The sequence below is a fragment of the Meles meles genome, chromosome 21 (assembly GCF_922984935.1).
Source record: "Meles meles chromosome 21, mMelMel3.1 paternal haplotype, whole genome shotgun sequence".
Classification (NCBI taxonomy): Eukaryota; Metazoa; Chordata; class Mammalia; order Carnivora; family Mustelidae; genus Meles; species Meles meles.
The window spans coordinates 10087066-10111320 of NC_060086.1; the positions used below are offsets into that span (position 1 = coordinate 10087066).

Consider the following 24255-nt stretch of genomic DNA (forward strand, 5'->3'; position numbering starts at 1 on the left):
TCTTGCCATTTGCGACGACATGGATGGAACTAGAGCGTATCATGCTTAGTGAAATAAGTCAATCGGAGAAAGACAACTATCATATGATCTCCCTGATATGAGGACATGGAGAAGCAACATGGGGGGGTAGGGGGATAGGAGAAGAATAAATGAAACAAGATGGGATTGGGAGGGAGACAAACCATAAATGACTCTTAATCTCACAAAACAAAGTGGGGGTTGCTGGGGGGAGGTGGGATTGGGAGAGGGGGAGCGGGCTATGGACATTGGGGAGGGGAGGCGAACCATAAGAGACTATGTACTCTGAAAAACAACCTGAGGGTTTTGAAGGGTCAGGGGTGGGAGGTTGGGGGAACAGGTGGTGGGTGATGGGGAGGGCACGTTTTGCATGGAGCACTGGGTGTTGTGCAAAAAGAATGAATACTGTTACGCTGAAAAAATAAATAAAAAGGGGGAAAAAAAAAGACATTCTATGTTTATTAAAAAAAAAAAAAGAAAGAAAGAAAAGAAAGGATGAATACCCAACTTTTGTAGCAACATGGACGGGACTGGAAGTGATGATGCTGAGTGAAATAAGTCAAGCAGAGAGAGTCAAGTATCATATGGTCTCACTTATTTGTGGAGCATAACAAATGACATGGAGGACAAGGGGAGATGGAGAGGAGAAGGAAGTTGAGGGAAATTGGAAGGGGAGGCGAACCATAAGAGACTATGGACTCTGAAAAACAACCTGAGGGTTTTGAAGGGGTGGGGGTGGGAGGTTGGGCGAACCAGGTGGTGGGTAATAGGGAGGGCACGTATTGCATCGAGCACTGGGTGTTGTGCAAAAACACTGAATATTGTTATGCTGAAAAAAATAAATTAATTAATTTTAAAAAATTAAATAAATAAAAGTTATAATCACACCCCAAATTATAAGATTTTTTAAATTTTTTATTATTATTATTTTTTAATTATAAGATTTCTAAGAACACATCTAATCAAAGAGGTGAAAGACCTGTACTCTGAAAATTGTAACAGTGATGAAAGAAATTGAAGAAGACACAAAGAAATGAAAGACCTTCCATGCTCATGGATTGGAAGAACGAATATTGTTAAAAATGTCTCTACTGCCCAAAGCAACCTATACATTTAATGCAAACCCTATCAAAACACCAACAGCATTTTTCACAGAGGTGGAATAGATAATCCTAAAATCCCAAAGAACCTGAACAGCCAAAGCAACCTTGAAAAAGAAAAGCGAAGCTGGAGGCATCACAATTCCAGATATCAAAACATGTTAGAAAGCTGCCGTTATCAAAACAGTGTGGTACAGGCACAAAACAGACACATAGATGAATGGAAGAGATTACAAAACCCAGAAAGGAACTCATTAACTATATGGTCCATGAACCTTCAACAAAGTAGGAAAGAATATTGAATGGGAAAAAGATAGTCTCTCCCACAAATGCTGCTGGTTAAATGGAACAGCAACGTGCAAAAGAATGAAACTGGACCACTTTCTTATACCATATACAAAAACAAATTCAAAACGGATTAAAGACCTAAATGTGAGACCTGAAACCATAAAAATCCTACTGGAGAACGCAGGTAGTATCCTCCCCGCTGAGCAGAGAGCCCGATGCGGGGCTCGGTCCCAGGACCCTGAGATCATGACCTGAGCTGAAGGCAGAGGCTTTAACCCACTGAGCCACCCAGGCGCCCGGGAGGCAGAATCTTAAGTCATCTTCTTGGTGAGGTTGGAGACGGAGCTAAGGCTCCATCTCACACCCTGAGATCTTGACCCGGACAAAAACCAAAAGTTGCATGCTCAAAGGACTGAGTCACCCGGACGTCCCAAATTTCTTCCAGCTTTTTAATAAATAGAGCCCAAGGGGAATCCCACAGTGAGAAAGACCCGCTACTATCCCAAGGGGCATCCGGCCAAAGGGACTGGAGCTCCGGCTGGGGGGTCCGGATTTCACTCAGGGCGACCCGCTGACCTGAAGCGGAGGACCCACAGGAGGCGGCAGACTGTTCCAGGGGCGTCCCACCACGGCGCGGGTCACAGCAACCGGCCTGGCACTTCCTGTGGGGACGTCCCCTGGCAACAGGGAGAGCCGCACACCAGTTTGGCCAGACCGGCTGGGGAAAAGGAACGGGAGGACTCACCGCTCACAGGAGCGGGAATGGCGTTGCCCGAAGATCCACACCGCGGCCGGACTCGCAGGGAGAGAGGAAAAGGAGCCGAGGCTGAAGAAGCTGGGCGGCGGCGAGACGCCAGCGTCGGGACACACCCCTGCCCCGCCCCCCACCAAGCCACGCCCCGAACCTCCCCTGTGCGGATCCGCCCCGGGCCAGCCAATTGCGCAGGAAGCTGGAAACACACCTCCCAGGGCGGGGTGCGGAAGCCCCGGGAAGGGGTCCTTCGCCCTCCCAAGTGCCGGCAGTCTGAGCTGGTGGCCCTCAGACCGCGTGGGAGAGCAGCCCCAGCCGGAGGAGACCTTCAGTTGTCTGAGAAGTACTAGGGTTAGACTGTGGAAGGGCCGCAAAGAGGGGGGGATCGGGCGGGGCGGGGGGAGGACCTCCCCGAAGGGCAGACGGGGAAATCCCTCACCCTTCGGGGCAGGGGCGTTTGAGCTGTTTCCCCTTTTGGGGCTGGGGACCCTCAGCAAGGAGTCACCTCAGCGGAGGTGGTCAGTTCCCTGAGGAGTACTGGAGTGAGTCCACCGAGGGAAAGTCCCCATAAATTCCTGGAGAATCCGGGGGGAGTCACGGGACCGATAAAGGGATCTTGTGTGGGGGGTTCCCCCCGCCATGGGCCACTAAATGTGGTGTCTGAATGCAGTGTCTGTCCCGATCAGGGGGGCCCCCGAATGTGGGTCGACGATCTGGTGGAAGCCTGCGCAGAGGCTGCGAGAGAATTCTGAGGCAGAAGGAAGGAATCAATAAACAAGTACTTTATTGGATACACTGCAAGAGAGCGGAGGGCGGGATAGCAAAGCAGAGACCGTTTGCAAGGAGGCAGTGCCTGGAGGTTGTTTTTTTGTTTTTTTTTTTTTCTTTTTTTTAAAGATTTCATTTATATATTTGGCAGAGAGAGAGATCACAAGTAGGCAGAGAGGCAGGTAGAGAGACTGGAGGAAGTAGGCTCCCTGCTGAGCAGAAAGCCCCATGCGGGGCTCGATCCGAGGACCCTGAGATCATGACTTGAGCTGAAGGCAGAGGCTTAACCCACTGAGCCACCCAGGCGCTCCCTGGAGGTCGTTTTTAAAGGGGGGCGGTGAGGAAGTATGGCCACAAATGGCATTTTTCCTTTTTTGGTAAGTGGGCCATCGGTGAGTTAGGGCATGTGGATATTTTGAGGTGGGTCCCCGATGGGCCTGTCTGTATTCAGCCAGGGGAACACGGTGGGCCCTTTCAACATTCCATCCCGCAAACCTGTTTGCCTAAAAGTGGCCTCTACAGTTTTGCTTCCATCAGGAGAAAAGGGGAAGCAGGGAAGGCTATTACAAACTGGAGTCCCTTGGAGTAATCCAGGATTTAGAAGTGTAGAGGCTTCTCATTGCCCGAGCTCTTGTGAGGCAGAAGGGGTGGTGAGTTGTGGTGACAAGGAGAGCCCTTCTTCCTCCAGCCGGGATAGTAAGGTAGGGCAAGGTCCAAGTCCCTGTGAGGTCAAGTCCATCTCTTCCTGTTGGGTCTGTGTGGTGGGGCATGGGGGTACCCCTCCAACCCAGTGAGCTTCACATTATTCTCTCTTGACAAAGGCACTTCGAGAAGAGGGATTTTATATCGTTCTTTCGAAATTCCTGAAGAAATCAGCTGAGACATCAGTACCTTCATAGTTAAACCTCCATGGAAGATGTCTGCAATTACTTTCTCAAATGGCAGATTGAAGCTGGACTTGCCTCGGCTGGAGCTCAGATGTCCAAACCAACTTGGCCTCCTGAGGACTGAGGATAACAATGCTACGAAAGTAATAGCTGACTTGATTATGAGCTTGCTGCATGTTCCTTGTTTGGTGTCCCAAACACCTCACACACATTAGCTGGTTCTGTCATCAGGTCAGATAGGCAGTGGCATTATCCCCATATTTTAACTGTCGGAGGAACCAAGTCCTGAGGAGTAAGGTATTAGGTAATTTGTTCAACGTCGCATGTCTGTAGTGGAGGGTGGCCCAAGTCCTGTGGGCCCAGTTATGCAAAGGGAGCACTTTTTCCTCATTTATCCAAAGTCACTGACTGGTCTAGACTCAGCCCTGGACTGAGCTGGCATTCAAACCCCAGGATCTCCAGCTTCAGAGCTCCCCATTTCTCAGTCACTGTGTGGTGCTGCATCATTGTATTAAATTATGCAAGTTAGACTAAGACAAAGGATAGGGAGAGCTGTGTAGGCCCAAGGTGCTTTTTTGTGACCCACTTCTCCCAGAAATAGTCACAAGCTTCCAGAAGAGTCTCTTCCAAGAACTATGTTCCTGATCCATCTCAGAGTAAATTGCTAACCTGATATTTCATAATCCCCTGTAATTCCTACAAAGACATTCTCCATCTCCACTGACACATTACTGCCATGTAATCATCAGGGCTGGTTTCCCTATCATCCCCAGAATGTCCTTTACAGCAGAAGGACCCCACTCGGACACTCATTTTGCATGTCACCCCTCTTTAGTAACTTTGTTTCAGTCTGGAACCCTTCCTTAGTTTGTCTCTGGCTTTTACTAAAAAAAATAGAATTCTAGAAAGTCAAGTTGAAGACCCAAATGAGTTTATTAAGTGGTTCATGAATCAACACCATCCCAACTAGCAAGTAGACAGAAGCTTCCAAGAGGTGTACAAAATGCAGGGTTTTATAGGAAGGACGGTGGGGCAAGAAGTGCACAGAGGGAAAAGAAAGGATTGTTTCTGGGGCGCCTGGGTGGCTCAGTGGGTTAAGCCATTGCCTTCGGCTCAGGTCATGATCTCAGGGTCCTGGGATCGAGTCCCGCATCGGGCTCTCTGCTCAGCAGGGAGCCTGCTTTCCTCTCTCTCTCTCTCTCTGCCTACTTGTGATCTCTCTGTCAAATAAATAAATAAAATCTTAAAAAAAAAAAGAAAAAAAAAAAAAGGATTGTTTCTGGTCAAGACACCTTCCTTCCGGGGGATGGACTTCCAGGGTTTCTATCCTGAAGATGACTCACTAGTGGCCATCAGGAGATTTCAGATGGACTGTTAGAAGTTCACGTTCCTGGGATGGGTTGGAACTCATTAGTCTTGGTTTGCTGTGAGGTGGGGCTGAGGTTGGGCAAGTGCCTCCAATCTGGGCTTGTTTTTTTCTTTTCTTATCACTTTCAAGACCTTGACTTTATTGAAGATAACCCACCAGTTACAGATTAAGAGTAGATATTCCTTTATTTTGTTTTGCCTGACTTTTTTGAGGATTTCTTGCAGGTTTTCCTCCCTGGCAAGAATATGCCAGAGGTAGGTGATGTTGAGGTCTTCTTACCCTGTCTCATTGGGCGATGGGCCATCACTTTTTCCTGTTCCTGATTAACTTCACTCCTTTGCCATGTCTCTGCTCTGCGGGCTGCTCTTTCCTCAGTAACTCATGGGTGTTTGAGTGGTAAGTACTATGAAACTGTGTGAGTATCCTCATTGATTGGAATATATCCCTGTATTTATCTATACCTGTGTATACTTGTGTATTCTTATTTTATTCAATGAGTCATTATTCCTTCATATTGTCAGTTATGAAATTGTGCCTGATGGGTCAGTGAAGCCCCGCAGGCTGGCTCTGCGTCCTGTGGATGTGTCCTCATCACTGTGGAGCACAAGATGCTCCAGGCTCAAATTGTGTGCTGTCCCAGCCTGGAATCAGCCATTTCTCCAAAAAGCCCTAGTTCCTTTGAGAGGGAAATGACATTTATAAGCCAAGATCTGGTCACAAGGTATGCTCATTGCTCTTATAATGTCACTGTTTCTAAGAACTGTCTGTAGAGAGAGGTAGGGAAAAGGAAGAGGAGATAGAAGGGACTGGAGGGGAGGAGAGAAATAGGAAGAATCCTATGCAGCTTCTGATACCAGCTGAAATGGACAAATGCTTTTAGCCGTTCTGTCCAATGAACTGGCCAATCAGCCATCTCTGATTTGATGTTCATTCTGTCAGGAAAGTTGGGAGCTGAGGCTGAAACACAAAAAGAAAGCATGTTCCCTGCCTACAAGAACATCAGGGCAGATGAGATGAAAACATTAAATCAAACTCAACTTTTGTATCAACATGGACAGGACTGGAAGAGATTATGCTGAGTGAAATAAGTCAAGCAGAGAGAGTCAATTATCATATGGTTTCACTTATTTGCGGAGCATAAGAAATAACACGGAGGACATGGGGAGATGGAGAGGAGAAGGGAGTTGAGGGAAATTGGAGGGGGAGATGAACCATGAGAGACTATGGACTCTGAAAAACAGTCTGAGGGTTTTGAAGGGGTGGGGGGTGGGAGGTTGGGCGAACCTGGTGGTGGGTAATAGGGAGGGCACGTATTGCATGGAGCACTGGGTGTGGTGCATAAACAATGAATTCTGGTACACTGAAAAGAAATTTTAAAATTAAAAATAAAAAAACTAATCATGGGGGCGCCTGGGTGGCTCAGTGGATTAAGCCGCTGCCTCTGGCTCAGGTCATGATCTCAGGGTCCTGGGATGGAGCCCCGCCTCGGGCTCTCTGCTCCGCAGGGAGCCTGCTTTCTCCTCTCTCTGCCTGCCTCTCTGCCTACTTGTGATCTCTCTCTCTGTCAAATAAATAAATAAAATCTTTAAAAAAAAACTAATCATGTAATACTATGTGCCTCACTCAAGTGTTATTAAAAAAAACAAAACCAAAAACTTGTGCTCTAAAACCTGAAGAATTAAGACATCCAGATGGCCCACAGACACATGAAAAAGTGCTCCACATCACTCGGCATCAGGGAAATACAAATCAAAACCACAATGAGATACTACCTCACACCAGTCAGAATGGCTAAAATTAACAAGTCAGGAAATGACGGATGCTGGCCAGGATGCGGAGAAAGGGGAACCCTCCCACACTGTTGGTGGGAATGCAAGCTGGTGCAGCCATTCTGGAAAACAGCATGGAGGTTCCTCCAAAAGTTGAAAATAGAGCTACTCTAACACCCAGCAATTGCACTATTGGGTATTTACCGTAAAGATACAAATTTAGTGATCTGAAGGGGCGTGTGCACCCGAATGTTCATAGCAGCAATGTCCACTTAATAATAGCCCAACAATGGAAAGAGTCGAGATGTCCATCAACAGATGAATGGATAAAGAAGATGTGGTATATATATACAATGGAATACTATGCAGCCATCAAAAGAAATGAAATCTTGCCATTTGCGACGACGTGGATGGAACCAGAGGGTATTATGCTGAATGAAATAAGTCAATCAGAGAAAGACAATTATCATATGATCTCCCTGATATGAGGAATTTGAGAGGCAAAGTGAAGGGTTTGGAGGGTAGAGTAGGAAAAAAAATGAAACAAGATGCGATTGGGAGGGAGACAAACCATAAGAGACTCTTAATCTCACAAAACAAACTGAGGGTTGCTGGTGGGTATAGAGAGGGTGTTTGGGTTATGGGCATTGGGGAGGTTATGTTCTGTGGTGAGTGCTGTGAAGTGTGTAAGCCTGATGATACACAGACCTGTACCCCTGGGACAAATAATACATTATATACTAATTTTAAAAAGGCTTTTTAAAATAAAATAACAAAAAAAAATAAAACCTGTAGAATTAAACTATGAACAAACTTGCTGAGCCATGGGCAAAGTCTCAAAGTCACAGTGGATTAAATCTCACCTACCCCTAATATATCACTTTGGAAATCTGAACAAGCCCCATCTACCCAGTGACTGTGATGGTCAAAAATACTTAGTCACTGGCTCTCACGCATTCATTCCTCAGATTCTCCATTAGCGTGCACAAAGGCATCGGTCAGCATTTTTGTAAAGAGATGTTGATTGACGGGTTCAGTATAATATTTAATGTGGAATATTCAAAATAAGATGTGATATAAATGTCACTACCACATTCACCAGAATAATTCTCGTTTCCATCAAAGTAGGTTGACAAAATTGTTGAGGAAGTTTTATTCTCGATCAGGGGAACAGATGGTACTAACTGCGGGTAGTCTGTATGAACCAGACAGGCTGAGTCTACATCTCTGGCATTTATTGGTCATCTCCTTTACTCTCTGCAATAGAGAATGCTCCACACAGACACCAAAAAAGCTAAGCGAATGTATGGAAGCCCTAGTCATCCGTCACGGGCAGTACATGCAGGCCATCTTCATTTCTGGGTTTTACTCATAAAGGAAATTGAGGTCTCTGGTGATCTGGGATACAACTTCTTGGAGAACAAAGGGGAAGTCCATAGGGAAAGTCAGGCTCCACTCACACTCCCATCTCTTGGCTCAACCTTGAGAACAATGGGTTTTTCTGGTCGAATTAACCCTTGAGCACTTAATTTCAGGGGGATCTGCAACAGTTAAACAAGGATTGAGAACCAGGAATGAAGCCCGGGCAATGACAGTTGCAAAGCCGGCAAGACACATGAAGGACAATAATGTATTACAAAAACAGAAATATGCTGTTTAGCATCATCTATCTGATTCTTTAAAATCACCCCGTAAGCTCTCAAGACTGGAGCATGGATGCATTCATCCATCAGTCATTCATCAGAATATCTACTGAATATTTACTGTGTACCAGGCTGGGGACAAACTCATGTTGGCTTATGTTCTGTTTTGATTTATATTTTAAGGGCATAAGGAATAGCATGGAGGACATTAAGAGAAGGGAAAATGAAGGTGGGGGGCGCAGGGAATCGGAGGGCGAGATGAACCATGAGAGAGTATGGACTCCGAGAAACAAACTGAGGGTTTTAGAGGGGTGGGGGTAGGGGGATGGGTTAGTCTGGTGATGGGTATTAAGGAGGGCACGTATTGCATGGAGTACTGGGTGTTGTAGGCAAACAATGAACTGTGGAACACGACATCAAAAACTAATGAAGTACTGTATGGTAACTAATATAACATAATAAAAAATAAATAAATAGGGGTGCCTGGGTGGCTCAATCATTAGGTGTCTGCCTTCGGCTCAGGTCATGATCTCAGGGTCCTGGGATAGAGCCCTGTGTCGGGCTCCCGGCTCAGTGGGGAGTCTGCTTCTGTCTTTCACTCTTCACCCCCTGCTTGTGTTCTCTCTCTCTTTATCTCAAATAAATAAATAAAATCTTAAAAAAAAGAATTTCTGAGATGACTTGGGCATCAGGATTTGGAACAAACCCACTGATTCCAGTGTATAACCAGGGTTTGAGAACCATAGTCTTGAGAGTGCCTGTAAGCTGTGGTGGAGAAGAGAGTAATTCAAAGTTATGTTGCAGTAATCACTGCATGTCATGATTGTATACGTGTTCCCTTCCTTTCTTTGGACTTGAAAAAAATTTAATACTTTGATGAAGTTCATAGATCCATGCATAATGATGTCACATGAACTGCATTGACCAGATGACCCTTATGGCTGGGTGGTCATAAACCACAGACATGACAATCAGGAGCTGAAGGACCCTTAGAAGTTCACAAGTTCTCTACATAGATTCTTCGGGCAATAGGACAAATTATTAAGGATAAATGAGCCCTCTCTCTCACAGACACGGACACATACACACACATACACACACATCTTTTAGGTTAAAAACACAATAAGATACTAGTTAAGCAGAAAGTAATCTCTCTGACCTGTGTTTCTTTACAAGGTTTGAAGGAGAAGTTCTGCAGGACTCTGACAAGGGCAAGTTTCATGTTCATGATCGCAAACCTCATCCCAAGGCAGTTTCGGGGTCCAGTTCCAAAAGGCAGGTATGTATAAGGATTTATGCTGTCCTTGTTCTTCTTGCTGAACCTGGTTCCACAATACAAGTTGGAAACAAGTTAGGAAACAAAAACCACAAGAGCTACATATTGGGAGTTCTCAACCAGGGGTACATAAGAAGCTCTGACGGGCTGGTTACTACAATCCGGCTATGCTTATTGTGCTGTGACAATTATAAGCTACAGGTTGTTGGATACCCCCTTCCCCTATAGGAGCATTCAGTCTTGTTGAGGAGATGAGACAAATGCTGTTGAAACAAGCTTTGTCTTAAACACTGGGGTTATATTCAGCGTAGGGAGTAGTTCATACTCTGAAAGGTGAGCAGGATATGAGTCTGATTGAAGGTAAGGTAGGATCCTGCATCCACTGACTTACACTGGTTACATGCCCATGGACAAAGGAAGCAGGAGAGATGCTTCCCGTGATTTACGTTGTTAATTTTCCCTTTACTTCCCTGCCTTCTCCACTGGAACTCCCCAACCACTTGCACAGAACAGCATGTTAGATGATTTACCTGAGCACATAATGCTACTCCTCTATATCCATCCTCATGGTTATGTATAACCAGGACGATCACTGAATTCTTCTCTATCTGTTCCGTGAGGTTATAAATTCCTTGAAGGTTAGACTTACATTTTATTCAAGACTCATTCCTCAATATTTATATTAAGGAAAAATGTGGATTTGGGGAAAGTAATAATGGCATTCTCAGTAGGTATTTTTAAAAACCGTATATTGTGAAGAACATACTGGAATGTTTATAGATGATGAACCTTAAAATTAAGTGCGAATCAGACAAGGAATTGCAATGGTGTGTGGATGGGGCAGCTGACATGGGTTCGTGGTTGTTGGGCAGGTGATGGGCACATACAGATGCATCAGAAGTATTTCTTAGCATATGATTGTGCACGTGTTAAAAATTCCCCATAATAGGCATTTTTAACATGTGGATCTTGCATTGCCTGGCAGGGTCCCTAACACATACATAAGCACTTCCTTTCATAACTGAATGAATCATGACGAAGTACTGTCAAGAAGTGGTCTCTGGTTTCTGTTCAAGAAGGTATAGGACCAGAGACTGCTGAGCTTGTGAGAACCACCAGGGCTTCTGGTCCAGAAAACAGATGACTCGGTCAATTCTGACTTCTTTCAGCAAGTACCATGCACAGATGTGATTTTAGCACTAAGGACACCATACAACAGGACAAGAGCTCTGTCGTCAGGGAGCTTAGATTCAGGGGCTAAAAGTCTAGATCCCTAAAAGCTTCACTCCAAATTTTGTCATCAATAAAATAAACCAACTTTTGCAGAATTCAAACTGTGCCTAAAGCCAGACTCTGCTCTGAATTCCCAGAAGAGAAAGCTCAAGATGCCTTCAAGGAGGATGTTTCAGACAGCTAGAGAGCAGACTTTTCAAATGACTTTGCTTTGGACAAGGCCCAGATACCAACAAAGGTGGGAGCTGGCTCAGGACTGCAGCCACCCACAGCAAAGGACCCGTGTGCCCTTATGTCCTCTTGAGGCTGTTCCTCCTGTGGATGAGAACTCTCAGGTCCACAGCCTTTGCTCTCCCACTATGGCTAGCAGAAGAGTGGCCAAGGTTCACAAACATGGAATGGGGGATGTAAGGGTGAATTCAAAGAGCTAAAGGGGATCAAAAAACTTAAAGGAAAAGAAAAGACCTATTTCTTTCAATAAGATGGTGGCTAAGTAAATTATGAAATATGCATATAATCACAAACACAAATATAGTATGTTGTTATAGTTTAATGTAACATTAAGTAAGTCATTCAAAAAATGTAATGCCATTATAATTTTTAGTAGTCAATATGTGCATAGAAAAATGCCCACAAGGGCATACATATTATTATTAATAATCTTGATATATTGGGACTGAGGATGACTTTAATATTCTTTTTTAGGGTCTACAGTTTATAAAATTTTGACAATAATGATCATTTTTCAATAAGAAAATTACTTCTAAAAATAAAAAGATGTACAAGCAAATAATTATACAACCACACAGTTGTCTTCTATACTAAGAAAATATCACAATATCCTTCAATATGAGGGTGGGTTCCCTGTACCTTTCAGGACGGAACTCCTCAGGCTCTGGCCAGAGATCCTGGTTTCGGTGAAGAGAAAAGGTTGGCACTATCACCAACATCCCTTTGGGAATGAAGACACCACTGATTTCCACATCTTTCTTACAGGTCCTCTCAAGTCTCCCAGCAATTGGGTATAATCTAAGACTTTCACTCAACACCATGTTCAGATACTCCATCTGTACAAGGGCATCGTAAGTGGGCAGTGTCTGGTAGGAAAGAAACAGATTTTCACAAATTAAGATCTGGGTCCATTTCAGCTCAGTCAGTGCACTACTACTGAAGTGTTAGGAAAGAAAACTTAAAAATCATTTGTTTTGGTAACAGCCATTTAAGGGCATTTTAGTCTATCATGTCCTTTGACTTGCTCAATGGCCCACTGACTTATATGCAGTAGTAACAATTAGAAGAGACTGCTAGGACAATCCTCTAAACAGGGCCTGACATCCTTTCCACTACCAAGTAGTGGTATTTCTTCCTCATATGAACAAAAGTGACTAATAAACTATGACACTTAATCTTAAGTGAAATACGTTGAAGTCACTGTTTCCTTTCAAAACAGGGGCCTCACATCTCTGGAACATCTTTACCCTTTATACCCAAGCAACTGTGTGGAGCAGAGACTCACTCCTATCCTCTATGATACCCATTTTGGACATGCACATGTGGGTTAGAAGTAACCTTTTGCTATGAAAACCCACTAGATTTGAGGGCTAATCTTACTGGTTACTGAGACATAACTGAGCCTATCTTGACTCCCTCTTCCAGTAGGACCCCCTTACCTTATTGGGGAAAGTCTCATCAATCTCCTTCTGTAGTTTCTGTTGAACATCGGGATGAGTGGCCAATTCATACATAAGGAGGGAAAGAGAAGTACTAGTGGTCTCGTAGCCACCAAAAATAAAGATAATAGACTGGGCCACAAGCTCCAGATCAGAAAGAGCTAAAAGGAAGGGAAAGACATTTTAGCTAAAACAGGTGAATATGAAACATCATAGATTAGATGATGACAAATGCATTTGAAACCCCCAAATCCCTGGTGGAATATGTAAAAGCAATTCAGAATCAAACTGGGAGTGGTTTCACTCTAATGTCTATCTTGTAGAGACAGAAAGAGGCAAAGTTTGTCTTGATCTGGTTATTCCAAAAGTTCATAATATTCTTTGACATCTGTTACTGGTTATGCCACCCTCCCCACAAACACTGGTGAGTAAATTTCAGGAGATGGTATTTCTGTCTAACATACACAGAGTTATCGGTATTGTCTTTTAGAAAATTGTAAAAGTACTTCTGTCCTAAGTAACATGGGAATAACATCTTCCACCAGGAAAAATATAATTTCTTCCAGCTAAAATACAGCTTAATTTTTATTTTTTTTTATTTGTTTATTTACAGCATAACAGTGTTCATTGTTTTGGCATCACACCCAGTGCTCCATGCAGTACGTGCCCTCCCTATTATGCCTCCATAAGAAAGGATGAATACCCAACTTTTGTAGCAACTTGGACGGGACTGGAAGAAATTATGCTGAGCGAAATAAGTCAAGCAGCTTAATTTTTTGAGAGTATGCAATGCTAAGGCTAATTATCAGGAAAATTGAATGATCTTTCATCTAAACATTATTTGCAGGAGTTTAAGTGGACAATATTGGGTTGCAGATAAACTCTTGCTATCCTAGTGTGGTCCATGGACTAGCAGCATCTGCAGAACCTGGGATCTTATTAGAAATGCAGAATCTCAAACCTTACCCTAGAACTATGGAATAAAAATCTGAGCTTCCTGAGATGTGATTTGTGTGTCCAACCTAGCTTGAGAAGCATGGATTATACCTTTGAGAGGTTTCAGGTAAAAGAAGCCCTGGGGCACATTCTTCACATGGATAATCTCAAATATGTATAGAAACCATGACACAGACAAAATGCTAGAAGACTGGTGAATGATGTTAGTCTATTCAACTGCATAAGATAGCAAAAAAAAATAATGATAAATAGGAGGACATGGGTCAGCATGAATTCTAGACAAACAGAATCTAGTGAGTGGAATTAGCAATGCCTATTCAATCATGGCCTGAAGGTTACCTTCCTTAGTAAATGGCCCCACTCTGAGTATAAGCTGGCCTCCCTTTTGACTTTCTTGTGGTAGAAGCAAAGCATGGTCATGCTCTAATCTATTTGATCAGAACTGGATTAGATAATATGTAAGGCACTGAAATTAACATGATACTTGTCACAGACATGAAATTCTCAACTAAAAATAATAAAAATGAGTGTAAGAAAAGTCTACAGAATTCTGATTTCCCAGTCATACTTTCTGTGATGCTGCTGTGGATAAATTCATCTATGACAGTCTTTCCCCAACTGCCATGAACCCCATGCTAATCACATTTTGTAGCTCCTGCTGTCTGATATGGTAGCCACTTACCAGACATGTCTATTTCTATTTAAATATTAACTAATTACATTTAAACCAATATACAATTTAGTTACCCAGTGACACTAGCCACATGTCAAGTGTTCAATTAACCACATGTGTGTAGTGGTTCTGTACTGAACTGGGCATATATAGAATATTTTCTGTATCACAGAAAATAGTAGAACTAGATAGATAGATGACAGATAGATAAAAGTAGATGTATACATATGTATGCATATATTTTACTGGTGTGATGGAGTAAACCCATCCTTATTCTCTAGAATCAATTGTTAAATATTCAAGAATTTTGGGAGATGGTTGTCAAATCATATTTAGCCTGAAATTAACCATGATGGGAATATTTCTGTCATAGAAGCAAACTATAAATCAAGGCTCTTTTTTTCTTTCAGACTCAGAGACCATAACCACATCACTGGTGATGGATAGATATAGAAATATTTATGTTTATCGGTGCTGTGTAAATATATTTGATATTCTTAATTTGGCCCACTGAGAGGAAATAGAAGCAAAGAAACTTTATAGCAGTGAGGACTCCTAGCTCCCAGATTTTGGTTTCTACATACCATTTCTCACTGAAAGGAAACAAAGCTTCTGGAGAACTGGCTGATTCCAGGGCTCATCAAGGGAAAGAGAAGAGAAACCAGGGATGTCTTACACTAGAATGGAAGCAAATTCTTGGGAAATAATATGGGAAAGTAAATAGAATGCTCTGTACTGTAATGGTGGATAGACCATTATACCTTTGCCAAAATTCACAAAATATACAACACCAAGGGTGAACTGTAATGTAAACTATGGATTTTGAGTGGTAATAATGTGTCATTGTAGGGACATTAATTGTAATAAATGTATGACATGGTGAGGATTTTGACAGTGGGGGATACTATGTGTAGGTGGGGCAGGGGGAAGGGATATCTCTATGTCTTTCACTAACTTTTGCAGTGAACCTAAAATGGCTATAAAAAATGAAGTCTAAAAAAAAGTCTATTGAAAACATTAAAAAAGAGGAAGAAAAAAATAACAGGGAGCCCACTTGAAAGGGCGTCCAGAAGACAAATCTGAGACAATTGCAGATCTAAGTAAAGAATGATGTAAGAGACTAAGCTAGTAATATATGAAATCGTACTAACATTAATTAATTAATTGCAGAGAGAGAATGAAAAGCTCCCTCACAATGGACAATCACTTATCAAAGTGGGAGAATTGATGGGATTAGAAGGTCACCATTTTGGAGCCATCATAGTAATAATTGTTTCAAATTCCATCCATGGACAATAAAAGCAGTAGGTGAAAGTTTGAAGAGAAACAGCATTTACACAGTTGAAAAGGCATCTTGCACCAGTTCTTAATTACAAAATGAAAAGTAAAACTTTACAGTACATTAAGCCAGTGAATACAATTTTAACCAAATGTTCCAGGTCACCAAACACTGGGGTCATGTGTCTTCTGAGGTGATGAAGCCTTGATGTGAATTTCCAGTTTCAAATTCACTGGTCTGACTTAGGCCAGATGATTGACATGGAAAATAAGCTCCCCAGAGGTTCTGATGCAGGTGATCCATGAACCACTGACTTCCTTGTCTATGGTTGCCCTTAAGGCTTTGAACAAACTTATTGCTTCTGGATGATTCTGGAAGGTGCTTCTACTACCACTTGTACCTGAACTTGTGTCTTTCTTCAATTTGCAGAAATTCCATCTGCTAAAAAATTTCCTCCACATCTCAGAACCCTGCATCAGAAACTCTCCATCACTGGCTCTCTGAAGCTCTCATTACTTACCTTTGTGGGTATTCATTTCTTTGGAATTCTGGGCGTTAATCATCAGTTGGAGTAAATCCACTCGGTGCTACAAGCAGAAAGAATAATTTTAACAAAAAAAATTTAAAAAATCACTCGTGGAAGTCAGAAATAAATTAGGGATGCAGGACTTAGCTTTTTTCCTGAGAATATGGTCCCTTCAAGTCCAGAAGTCTGACTTGTCAGTGGCAAAAACATCCAGCTACAAATCTTGCAGCAGGATGTTTTCCTGACAGGAATCCAGCTATTGTGTTCCACTGCTTTTTGGTTCTTTCTCCCTTGATCCTGAGTTTCTCTGGATTTTGAACACAACTTTCTGACCAAAGTGTTGCATACTCCCTCTCCTGTCATGCTTGCCAACTCAGGGGAAAGTCCCTGATTTGATCCTTTTTTTCTCCAGCCTTAATTCTTAACGAATGGCCACATAGGCCAAATCCCTGATCTCTGCAGGATCCAAGGGCAGCTTCTGTGTCAATATCTTCCAATGCCCCCACCCTCCCAGAATTCTGCACAATTTTCAGTGACATTCTGGGGTACCCAGCCCTGTCTCCCTGGGAGACACACATCCTTGTGCTGGTTGCCAGGCCTCAGGAAGGTGAAGCTGGCTCAACTTGCAACCTCAGTGCCCAGAGAAGACTCCTGCCCACTCCAGACTATGACAGCCTCAAATTTAACACAGATTATCTTCCAGCAGATGCCTCTTGGACCTTCCCCCTGGAGAATGTGTGAAACAAGAGGCTTAGAATTAAAGGGATTCTTTGCCAGTATAACATCTGGGGACGTTATACTACCAGAAAAATGATTTTTACACAGTAATTTTTACCCTTTGATAATTTATTGAAGAGAGATCTCATGCAGGGACACACTAGGTTCCACCTTTATTATTAAATCTTAAACATTGAATCTTATATCCTTTTTCTTATATCCTTTCCTGAATTCCACCTTCTTCATTTTCTTATATCCTTTCCTGAATTCTACCTTCTTCATTCTCTCTAAAATGTTAGAAGTCTCCTGCTCCAAACCCTACAGTTCACTACTATATACTGTCAAAACATACATAGAAGTGTACATATGAGATATATACAACTAAATAAAAGATCAAAAGTAAACACACACATATTTACCACCATATTTACCTTTTGCTTATCTTTTAGGCGACTCTCCTTTATTCTTCTTATAGATTTTGTGAAAAAATCAGTAACTTTTTTGGGAAATAGCCAGATATTTAATATTTCATAAACTGGGGTAAGGAATGGAAAGAGTACTGTAAGGAAAAAGAACAATGGAAATCACAGTGAAAATGCAAAATTTACCCAGAGCAATTATAATTTGGACTATAACCAGAAAAGTAAAAAAACACCAGGAGTCACTGAAACTGGGAGTCATTCCCTCTATTAACTTTACTTGAAATTTCAAGCCATTGGGTGAGCCAGGGCAAGTCTCAAGTAGGCACCACCACTAGAGCAGTGAGATCAGTGTCCCCATCCACATCTTTGGGTAACCAAAGCAACAGGATTATATTCCTAGATCTCTTAGCCTTTTAAATTTGGACTAGAGTCTCTTTGGATATACCAGACCATAAGATGTTACTTCAATTATCATGCTGTTTAAGAAGGTGTTGTCAGGATGCAAATAATACATAGCATGCCCTTCAACCACAATGGAATAAAATTAGAAATTGAGAATACAAACATTGGATTTTGCAAATATGTAGAAAAACATTACAGTCCTATATAGACAGTGGTCAAAGAAGAAATCAAAAGCGCACTTAGGAATTACTTAGAGATTACAAAAACGAAGAAACCATGCACAAAAGCTCATAGGATAAGAAAAAGCAGTGACTAGGAAGAAATTTATCATTATATATGTCTACATTTTAAAACATTTATTTATTTATTTATTATGTTATGTTAGTCACCATATAGTACTTCATCAGTTTTTCATGTAGTGTTCCATGGTTCATTGTCCAGCAATTTTGCACAAATTCTTCCAACAAACAGAATAGATATGAATACTTCCAAACTCATTCTATGAAATTATTATTATCCTTGATACTAAAACCAGACAAAGAAATAACAGAAAAAGAAAACTACAGACCAATGTATCTTATGACATGTCATCTTATGACATCACAAATCCTCAACAAAATACTAGCAAAATAAACCTAGGACAACATATCAAAGAAGGATATACCATAACTAAGAGGCGATTAACTCAGTTATTTAGGGTTATATAATAAAATATAACAACGACAACAATCAGAACCACCACAACACATGGTCGTCATCTCAATAGATGCAGCAAAAGTATTTGACAGAACTCCAATACCATGTAGTAACAAAAAATATTCAACAAACTAGGAACAGAAAAGAATATCCTCAACCTGATGATTGTCCTCTGCAAAAAACTCATAGCTAATATCACACTTAACAGATGCAGACTGGACACTTTCCACTAAGAATAAGCAAAACTAGGATTTTTCTATCGCCATTCCTATTCAGCATTGTACTACAAGTTCTAACCAGGAAAGGTAGGCAAAATCAAACAAACAAAAAAACCAAAAGCTTTTCATAGAGGAAATAAAGAAGCAAAAGCATCTTTATTATCATATAATATCATGTTGTACATAAAAAATCTGAAGGAATGCATTAAAAGTCACTGGAAGTAATAAATCAGTTTACCAAGGTTTCAGGATACAAGATTAACATACAAAATCAATTATATTTCTATATTCTGCAATAGAAAAATCCAAAAGCAAAACTAGGAGTATAATTCCATTTACAATAACCTCAAGAAGAACAGAATATTTAAGAATAGCTTTAACAAAAGAAGCATAAAACTTATACTCTAAAAACCACAAAGACAAAACCAGAGAGGGAGACAAATCAGAAGAGACTTTTAACATAGGAAACAAACTGAGGGTTGCTGGAGGGGAGGTGGGTGTGAGGATGGAGTAACTGGATGATAGGGATTAAGGAGGGCAATGTAGTGAGTACTGGGTGTTACACAAAACTGATGAATCACTAAATTCTAACTCTGGAACTAATAATACACTATATGTTAATTAAATTGAATTAAAGTTAAAATTTTTTACAAAAGATTTTATTATTACTTGACAGAGAGGGGAGAGAGAGAAAGTGAGCACACAAGCAGGGGGAGTGGGAGAAGAAGAAGCAGGCTCCCACGCTGAGCAGAGAGCCCAATTTGGGGCTCCATCCTAGGACCCTGTGATCATGACTCGAGCTGAAGGCAGGCACCCAACCGACTGAGCCACAAGACACTCCTTTAAAAAGGTTTTTAAAGAAATAAAGAAGATCTATGTAAATGGAAAAGGGTGTTGTGCAAAAAGAACGAATACTGTTACGCTGAAAAAATTAATAAAAGGGGGAAAAAAAAAAAAAAAAAAAAAAAAAAAAAGAAAAACATTCAGTGATCATGGATTAGAACTTAACATTGTCAAGATGGCAGTATTTGTCAAATTGATCTACAGATTAATGTATTTCTATGTATGTAGAAATTGACATACTGAATTTTAAATTTATATGGAATTGTAAGGGACCCAGAATAGTCAAAACAATCTTGGGGGGGGCGGATAAAATTGTAAACTTCAGACTTCCAGTTTCGAAACTAAACACAAAGCTATAGTAATCAAGACAATGTGGTACAAGCATAACATAAGCATAGATATATAGATCAATGGAATTGAACTTAGGGTCCAAAATGATACCTATGTGTTCCTGGTCAACTGATTTTGCTCAGGTCTCTAAGACCATTCAATGAAGAAAAAATAGTCTTTTTAATCAATGGTGCTGGGACAAGAGGACAGTCTCAAGGGGAAAAAAAAATGAAGTTGGACTCTTACCTAATACAACATATAAAAATAAATTCATAATGGATCAAAGACCCAAATCTAAGAGAGTAAAACTTTATGTCCCTTAGGAGAAAACCAAGGGATAAATTTTGATGATCTAGATTTCTCACTGAAATCTAAGATCTGACACCAAAAGCACAGAAATAAAAGGAAAAATACATGCATTGTGCATCATCAACATTTAAAATTTTTTTGATGAACACTGAGACCATAAAAATTGAATTCTACATTTTAAGGGGGGGGGACTTATATGTTAGTTACATGGAGGTATATCTCAGTACAATCACTGTAGAAAAGTAGAATTTTTGGGACACCTGGGTGGCTCAGTCTGGTTAAGCACCTGCCTTCAGCTCAGGTCATGATCTCAGGGTCCTGGGATCAAGTCCAGCATTGGGCTTCTGCTCTGCCTGCTAGTCCCCCTGCTTGTGCTCTCTCTCTGAAAAATAAATGAAATCTTTACAAAAAGTAAATTTGGAAAATAAGAAAAGAAAAGTGGAAGGGAGGAAGTGAGAGAGAAAGGAAGCAAGGGAAGAAAAAGGAAGGAAGAGAAAAGAAGAAACACTAGTGTACATACCTATGGAGAGTAAAAATGGATCAGGGAAATCAAATTTTAAGATCTTCTTGGCATTTTCCACAAAGGGATCTTGTGGGTTGTTGAGAGAATCAATGTTCACTCCAAATGATGTGCTGGTAATCACGTCCATGCTGTAGGCCCCAAAGATGCTGTGGGAGAAACAAAGACATGGATAGTTAAGATCAGCACCTCTTTAATATTCTTATCCAACACATGCAACAAGAAGTGCATGTAGATCCCATGCTCAGGCACAAGAGCCACACTTTCAGAACCACCATCTGGGTCATCTGAAGAGTCTATACGTCATCACATTCACTCATGTGGTGTTCATGAGGTGCCAGTGATACAGCTGGCCTTGTCCTGGGGTGATGGGGACATTAGGGCACGTTAGACACATCTCTGAGTTCAAAGAGCTCAGTCCTGGAGGGATAGAGACACAAAGTCTGACAAATTACAGTAATAAATTTTGAGTATGGGCAATAGACGGTGGATAAGCACTGTGTCTGAGCAGGACGAATGGTGGAATAATGAACCCTTTCTCAGGGAATCAAGAAAGGTGAAACTGGTCTAGATCTCTCACCACAGTAACTATGCTCAGAGGTTATTCCTCAACAGTACATTACAGAACACCAACACCATATTCTGTGCTGCCAGAAACATCATCCCTTCTTCTCCACACCCCAACTAAGGCTTCTTCATGAAAGACCCACTCTTTCTCAACAACAGAGATCTAGCTTGCCCTGAGGTCATACTCATTTCTGGAAAATGTAAGAACAAAGAATGTTCCTAGTTAAAACATATATTAAATCAATCCAAAATTGAAATGGGGGTGCCATATCTAAGTGGTCATATGGCCTAGTTTCCCCAGGACAGTTGCAATGTACATCTGTTCAACCTGCATAATTAAAATATATCCAATTTAGGAAAAAAAAAATCTATCACCTATCTATCTATCATCTATCTATCATCATCATCACCCTACCTATCCCATGTGCAGGGCCTTCACCCTTTTGAGATTAAAAGATGGACAAATGATTATAAAAGTTAATATTTAGTATTCGCTAATATCCTCAACAAAATCAGGGAAGGGTTTAAGTTGTTCCAAGTTCCATAGGGTAACTTTTGTGCCCCACCCGGTGCCCAGGAATATGTACCAAGTACGTTCCCCTCCCATGATTCCATTCTCTCTACACTCATGTTTCTTCTTTTCAAACAATGTATTTTTGTCTCTAAAATGTCCAAGGTGATGATTAAGCAAGGAAATAAATCCCAACTCATGCACACAAAAGAAGACTGTTTTTCTTCGGACAGCCCTGCGTTTTGAGGTGAGCTACCTCTTCTTGACTGGCCCGCTGGAGTTGTAACACCATACACCTACGTCACCTTGTTCACAGGAGTGATTCAGCAAGTTCACTGAATTTGACTCTGTGGCAGCAGCTGGAAAGTGTCATGACAGAGTTGGAATCCCAGCAACTGGACTCCTACTTACTCTTTCAAGTTGATAGGCTTGCCTTTCTCTGCCTCCTTCCTCAGGTTCCTCACCAACACATCTCCATACTGGCCAATGATGGGGAACATCTACACACAAAATACATAACCACCTGAAGTTAAATCTGAGAATCAAGTCCTAGGATGACATGGCTTTCACAAGCATGTAGCAGTAAGGGCATTTAAAAACAAATTTTATCATGTCTCTTCCAAAACATGAAGATGAAAGACCATTTTGGGGAAGCCCAAATACAGTAGAGTACCACTTAGAGATGGACTATGACCTTATTTTCTATCTGTCCCCAGGAATATTCCTTAACTTCCTGATTAAAAGTCCTGATCTTTTCTTACCTCCTTGAGTTTTCCGCTGGTGAAAGCTGGAGACAGCAATGTTCGTATTCTCTTCCATTGTTCATCCTCAGACATAGAGATGGCATTTTTCATAAATCCCACAGGACCAAAAGACTAGAGTCAAAGCAAAACACATTTGCCCTACATAAGTTTTGTAGGTCTCCACAGTTTGAAAAATTTGTTAAATAGGCATAAATTGCTCATCAAATGTTTATTATTATTATATTTATCATTATATTATATTAATATTATATTATATTTATAATATGTTATATGTTATAATATATTATGTATAATATATTATATTATACATATATACAGTATAATATATGTTATAATATATTATGTATAAATAATATATTATATTCTATTATATTTTATTAATATTTATTATTATATATTTATAATATTTCTATTATTATTTTAAAATTTTTATTAATTATTATTATTTATTCATTTCCTTATTTGAGAGAGAGAAAGAGAGCATGAACAAGGGAATAAGCAGAGTCAGACTCCCCACTGAGCAGGGAGCCAGAATCAGGGCTCAATCCAGGGACTCTGGGATTATGACCTGAGCAAAGGCAGATGCTTAACTGACTGGGCCACACTTACACACCAAATACTTAGTGGCTGTCTACTTAGTAGGAGCCCCTATGCTAGATGCTCAATAGATATTTATCCTAAATGCCTAGTGTCCTGTAAGGCTGAAGGAGGCGTCAAGCCACCTGACATGCTTTCCAGCTTTTATATTCCAATCTCCTTTTTGATGTAAATGTGGTATGGAAAATTTGGCAGGGAAACTACTCCTCCAGGGGAATTGGTAGAATTGGATTGGTGGGAGATGGAGAGGAGAAGGGAGTTGAGGGAAACTGGAAGGGGAGGTGAACCATGAGAGACTATGGACTCTGAAAAACAACCTGAGGGTCTTGAAGGGGCGGGGAGTGGGAGGTTGAGAGAACAAGGTGGTGGGTATTAGGGAGGGCACGTATTGCATGGAGCACTGGGTGTGGTGCAAAAACAATGAATACTGTTACGCTGAAAAGAAAAAAAAGAATTGGATTGGTGGAAGATAGCCAGATAGCCTGGCAAACTGTATGTTGCCTCAGACCACTTGTCTTCACATATATGTACAGCATGAGCATCTGTAAAAACATGTCTTGATATGGTGATTTTTTTTATTAACATATAATGTATTATTTGTTTCAGAACTCAGGTCTGTGATTCACTAGTCTTACACAATTCACAGCACTCACCATAACACATACCCTCCCCTATGTCCATCACCCAGCGACCCCATTCCTCCCCCTTCCACTCCAGCAACCCTCAGTTTGTTTCTTGAGATTAAGAGTCTCTTACGGTTTTGTCTTGTTTCATTTTTCCCTCCCTTCCCCTAAGATCTTATATCTTGTTTCTCAAATTCCTCATACATTGAGATCATATGAGAATTGTCTTTCTCTGATTGACCGATTTCACTTAGCATAATACCCTCTAGTTCCATCCACATTGTTGCAAATCACAAGATTTCATATTTTTGATGGCTGAGTGGTATTCCATTGTATTTATATATCCCACATCTTCTTTATCCATTCATCTGTTGATGGACATGTAGACTCTTTCCATAGTTGGGCTATTGTGGACATTGCTACTATAAATACTGCAATGCATGTACCCCTTCAGATCATTACATTTGTATGTTTGGGGTAAATGCCCAGTAGTACAATTGCTGGGTTGTAGGGTAGCTCTATTTTCAAC

General features: G+C 41.2%; 2 protein-coding genes across 3 annotated transcripts in view; both read right to left on the minus strand.

Annotated features, from left to right (window-relative positions):
* The window catches only part of LOC123933470 (cytochrome P450 3A12-like), a 59863-nt gene extending 57588 nt beyond the window's left edge, over positions 1-2275 (minus strand). The window contains exon 1 of the mRNA XM_045992661.1: positions 2152-2275. The gene's annotated coding sequence lies outside the window, so the exon portion shown is untranslated. The remainder of the gene's footprint in view (positions 1-2151) is intronic.
* A 5800-nt stretch (positions 2276-8075) lies between these two features.
* The window catches only part of LOC123933458 (cytochrome P450 3A12-like), a 51071-nt gene continuing 34891 nt past the window's right edge, over positions 8076-24255 (minus strand). For both annotated transcript variants that reach the window (XM_045992645.1, XM_045992644.1), the window contains 9 exons: positions 22504-22617; positions 22154-22242; positions 20665-20813; positions 17356-17483; positions 16202-16268; positions 12773-12933; positions 11973-12199; positions 9753-9915; positions 8076-8491 (listed from right to left, as the gene is read on the minus strand). In XM_045992645.1, the coding sequence (XP_045848601.1) occupies positions 8396-8491; positions 9753-9915; positions 11973-12199; positions 12773-12933; positions 16202-16268; positions 17356-17483; positions 20665-20813; positions 22154-22242; positions 22504-22617 (1194 nt within the window). In that variant the 3' untranslated portion in view covers positions 8076-8395. The remainder of the gene's footprint in view (positions 8492-9752; positions 9916-11972; positions 12200-12772; positions 12934-16201; positions 16269-17355; positions 17484-20664; positions 20814-22153; positions 22243-22503; positions 22618-24255) is intronic.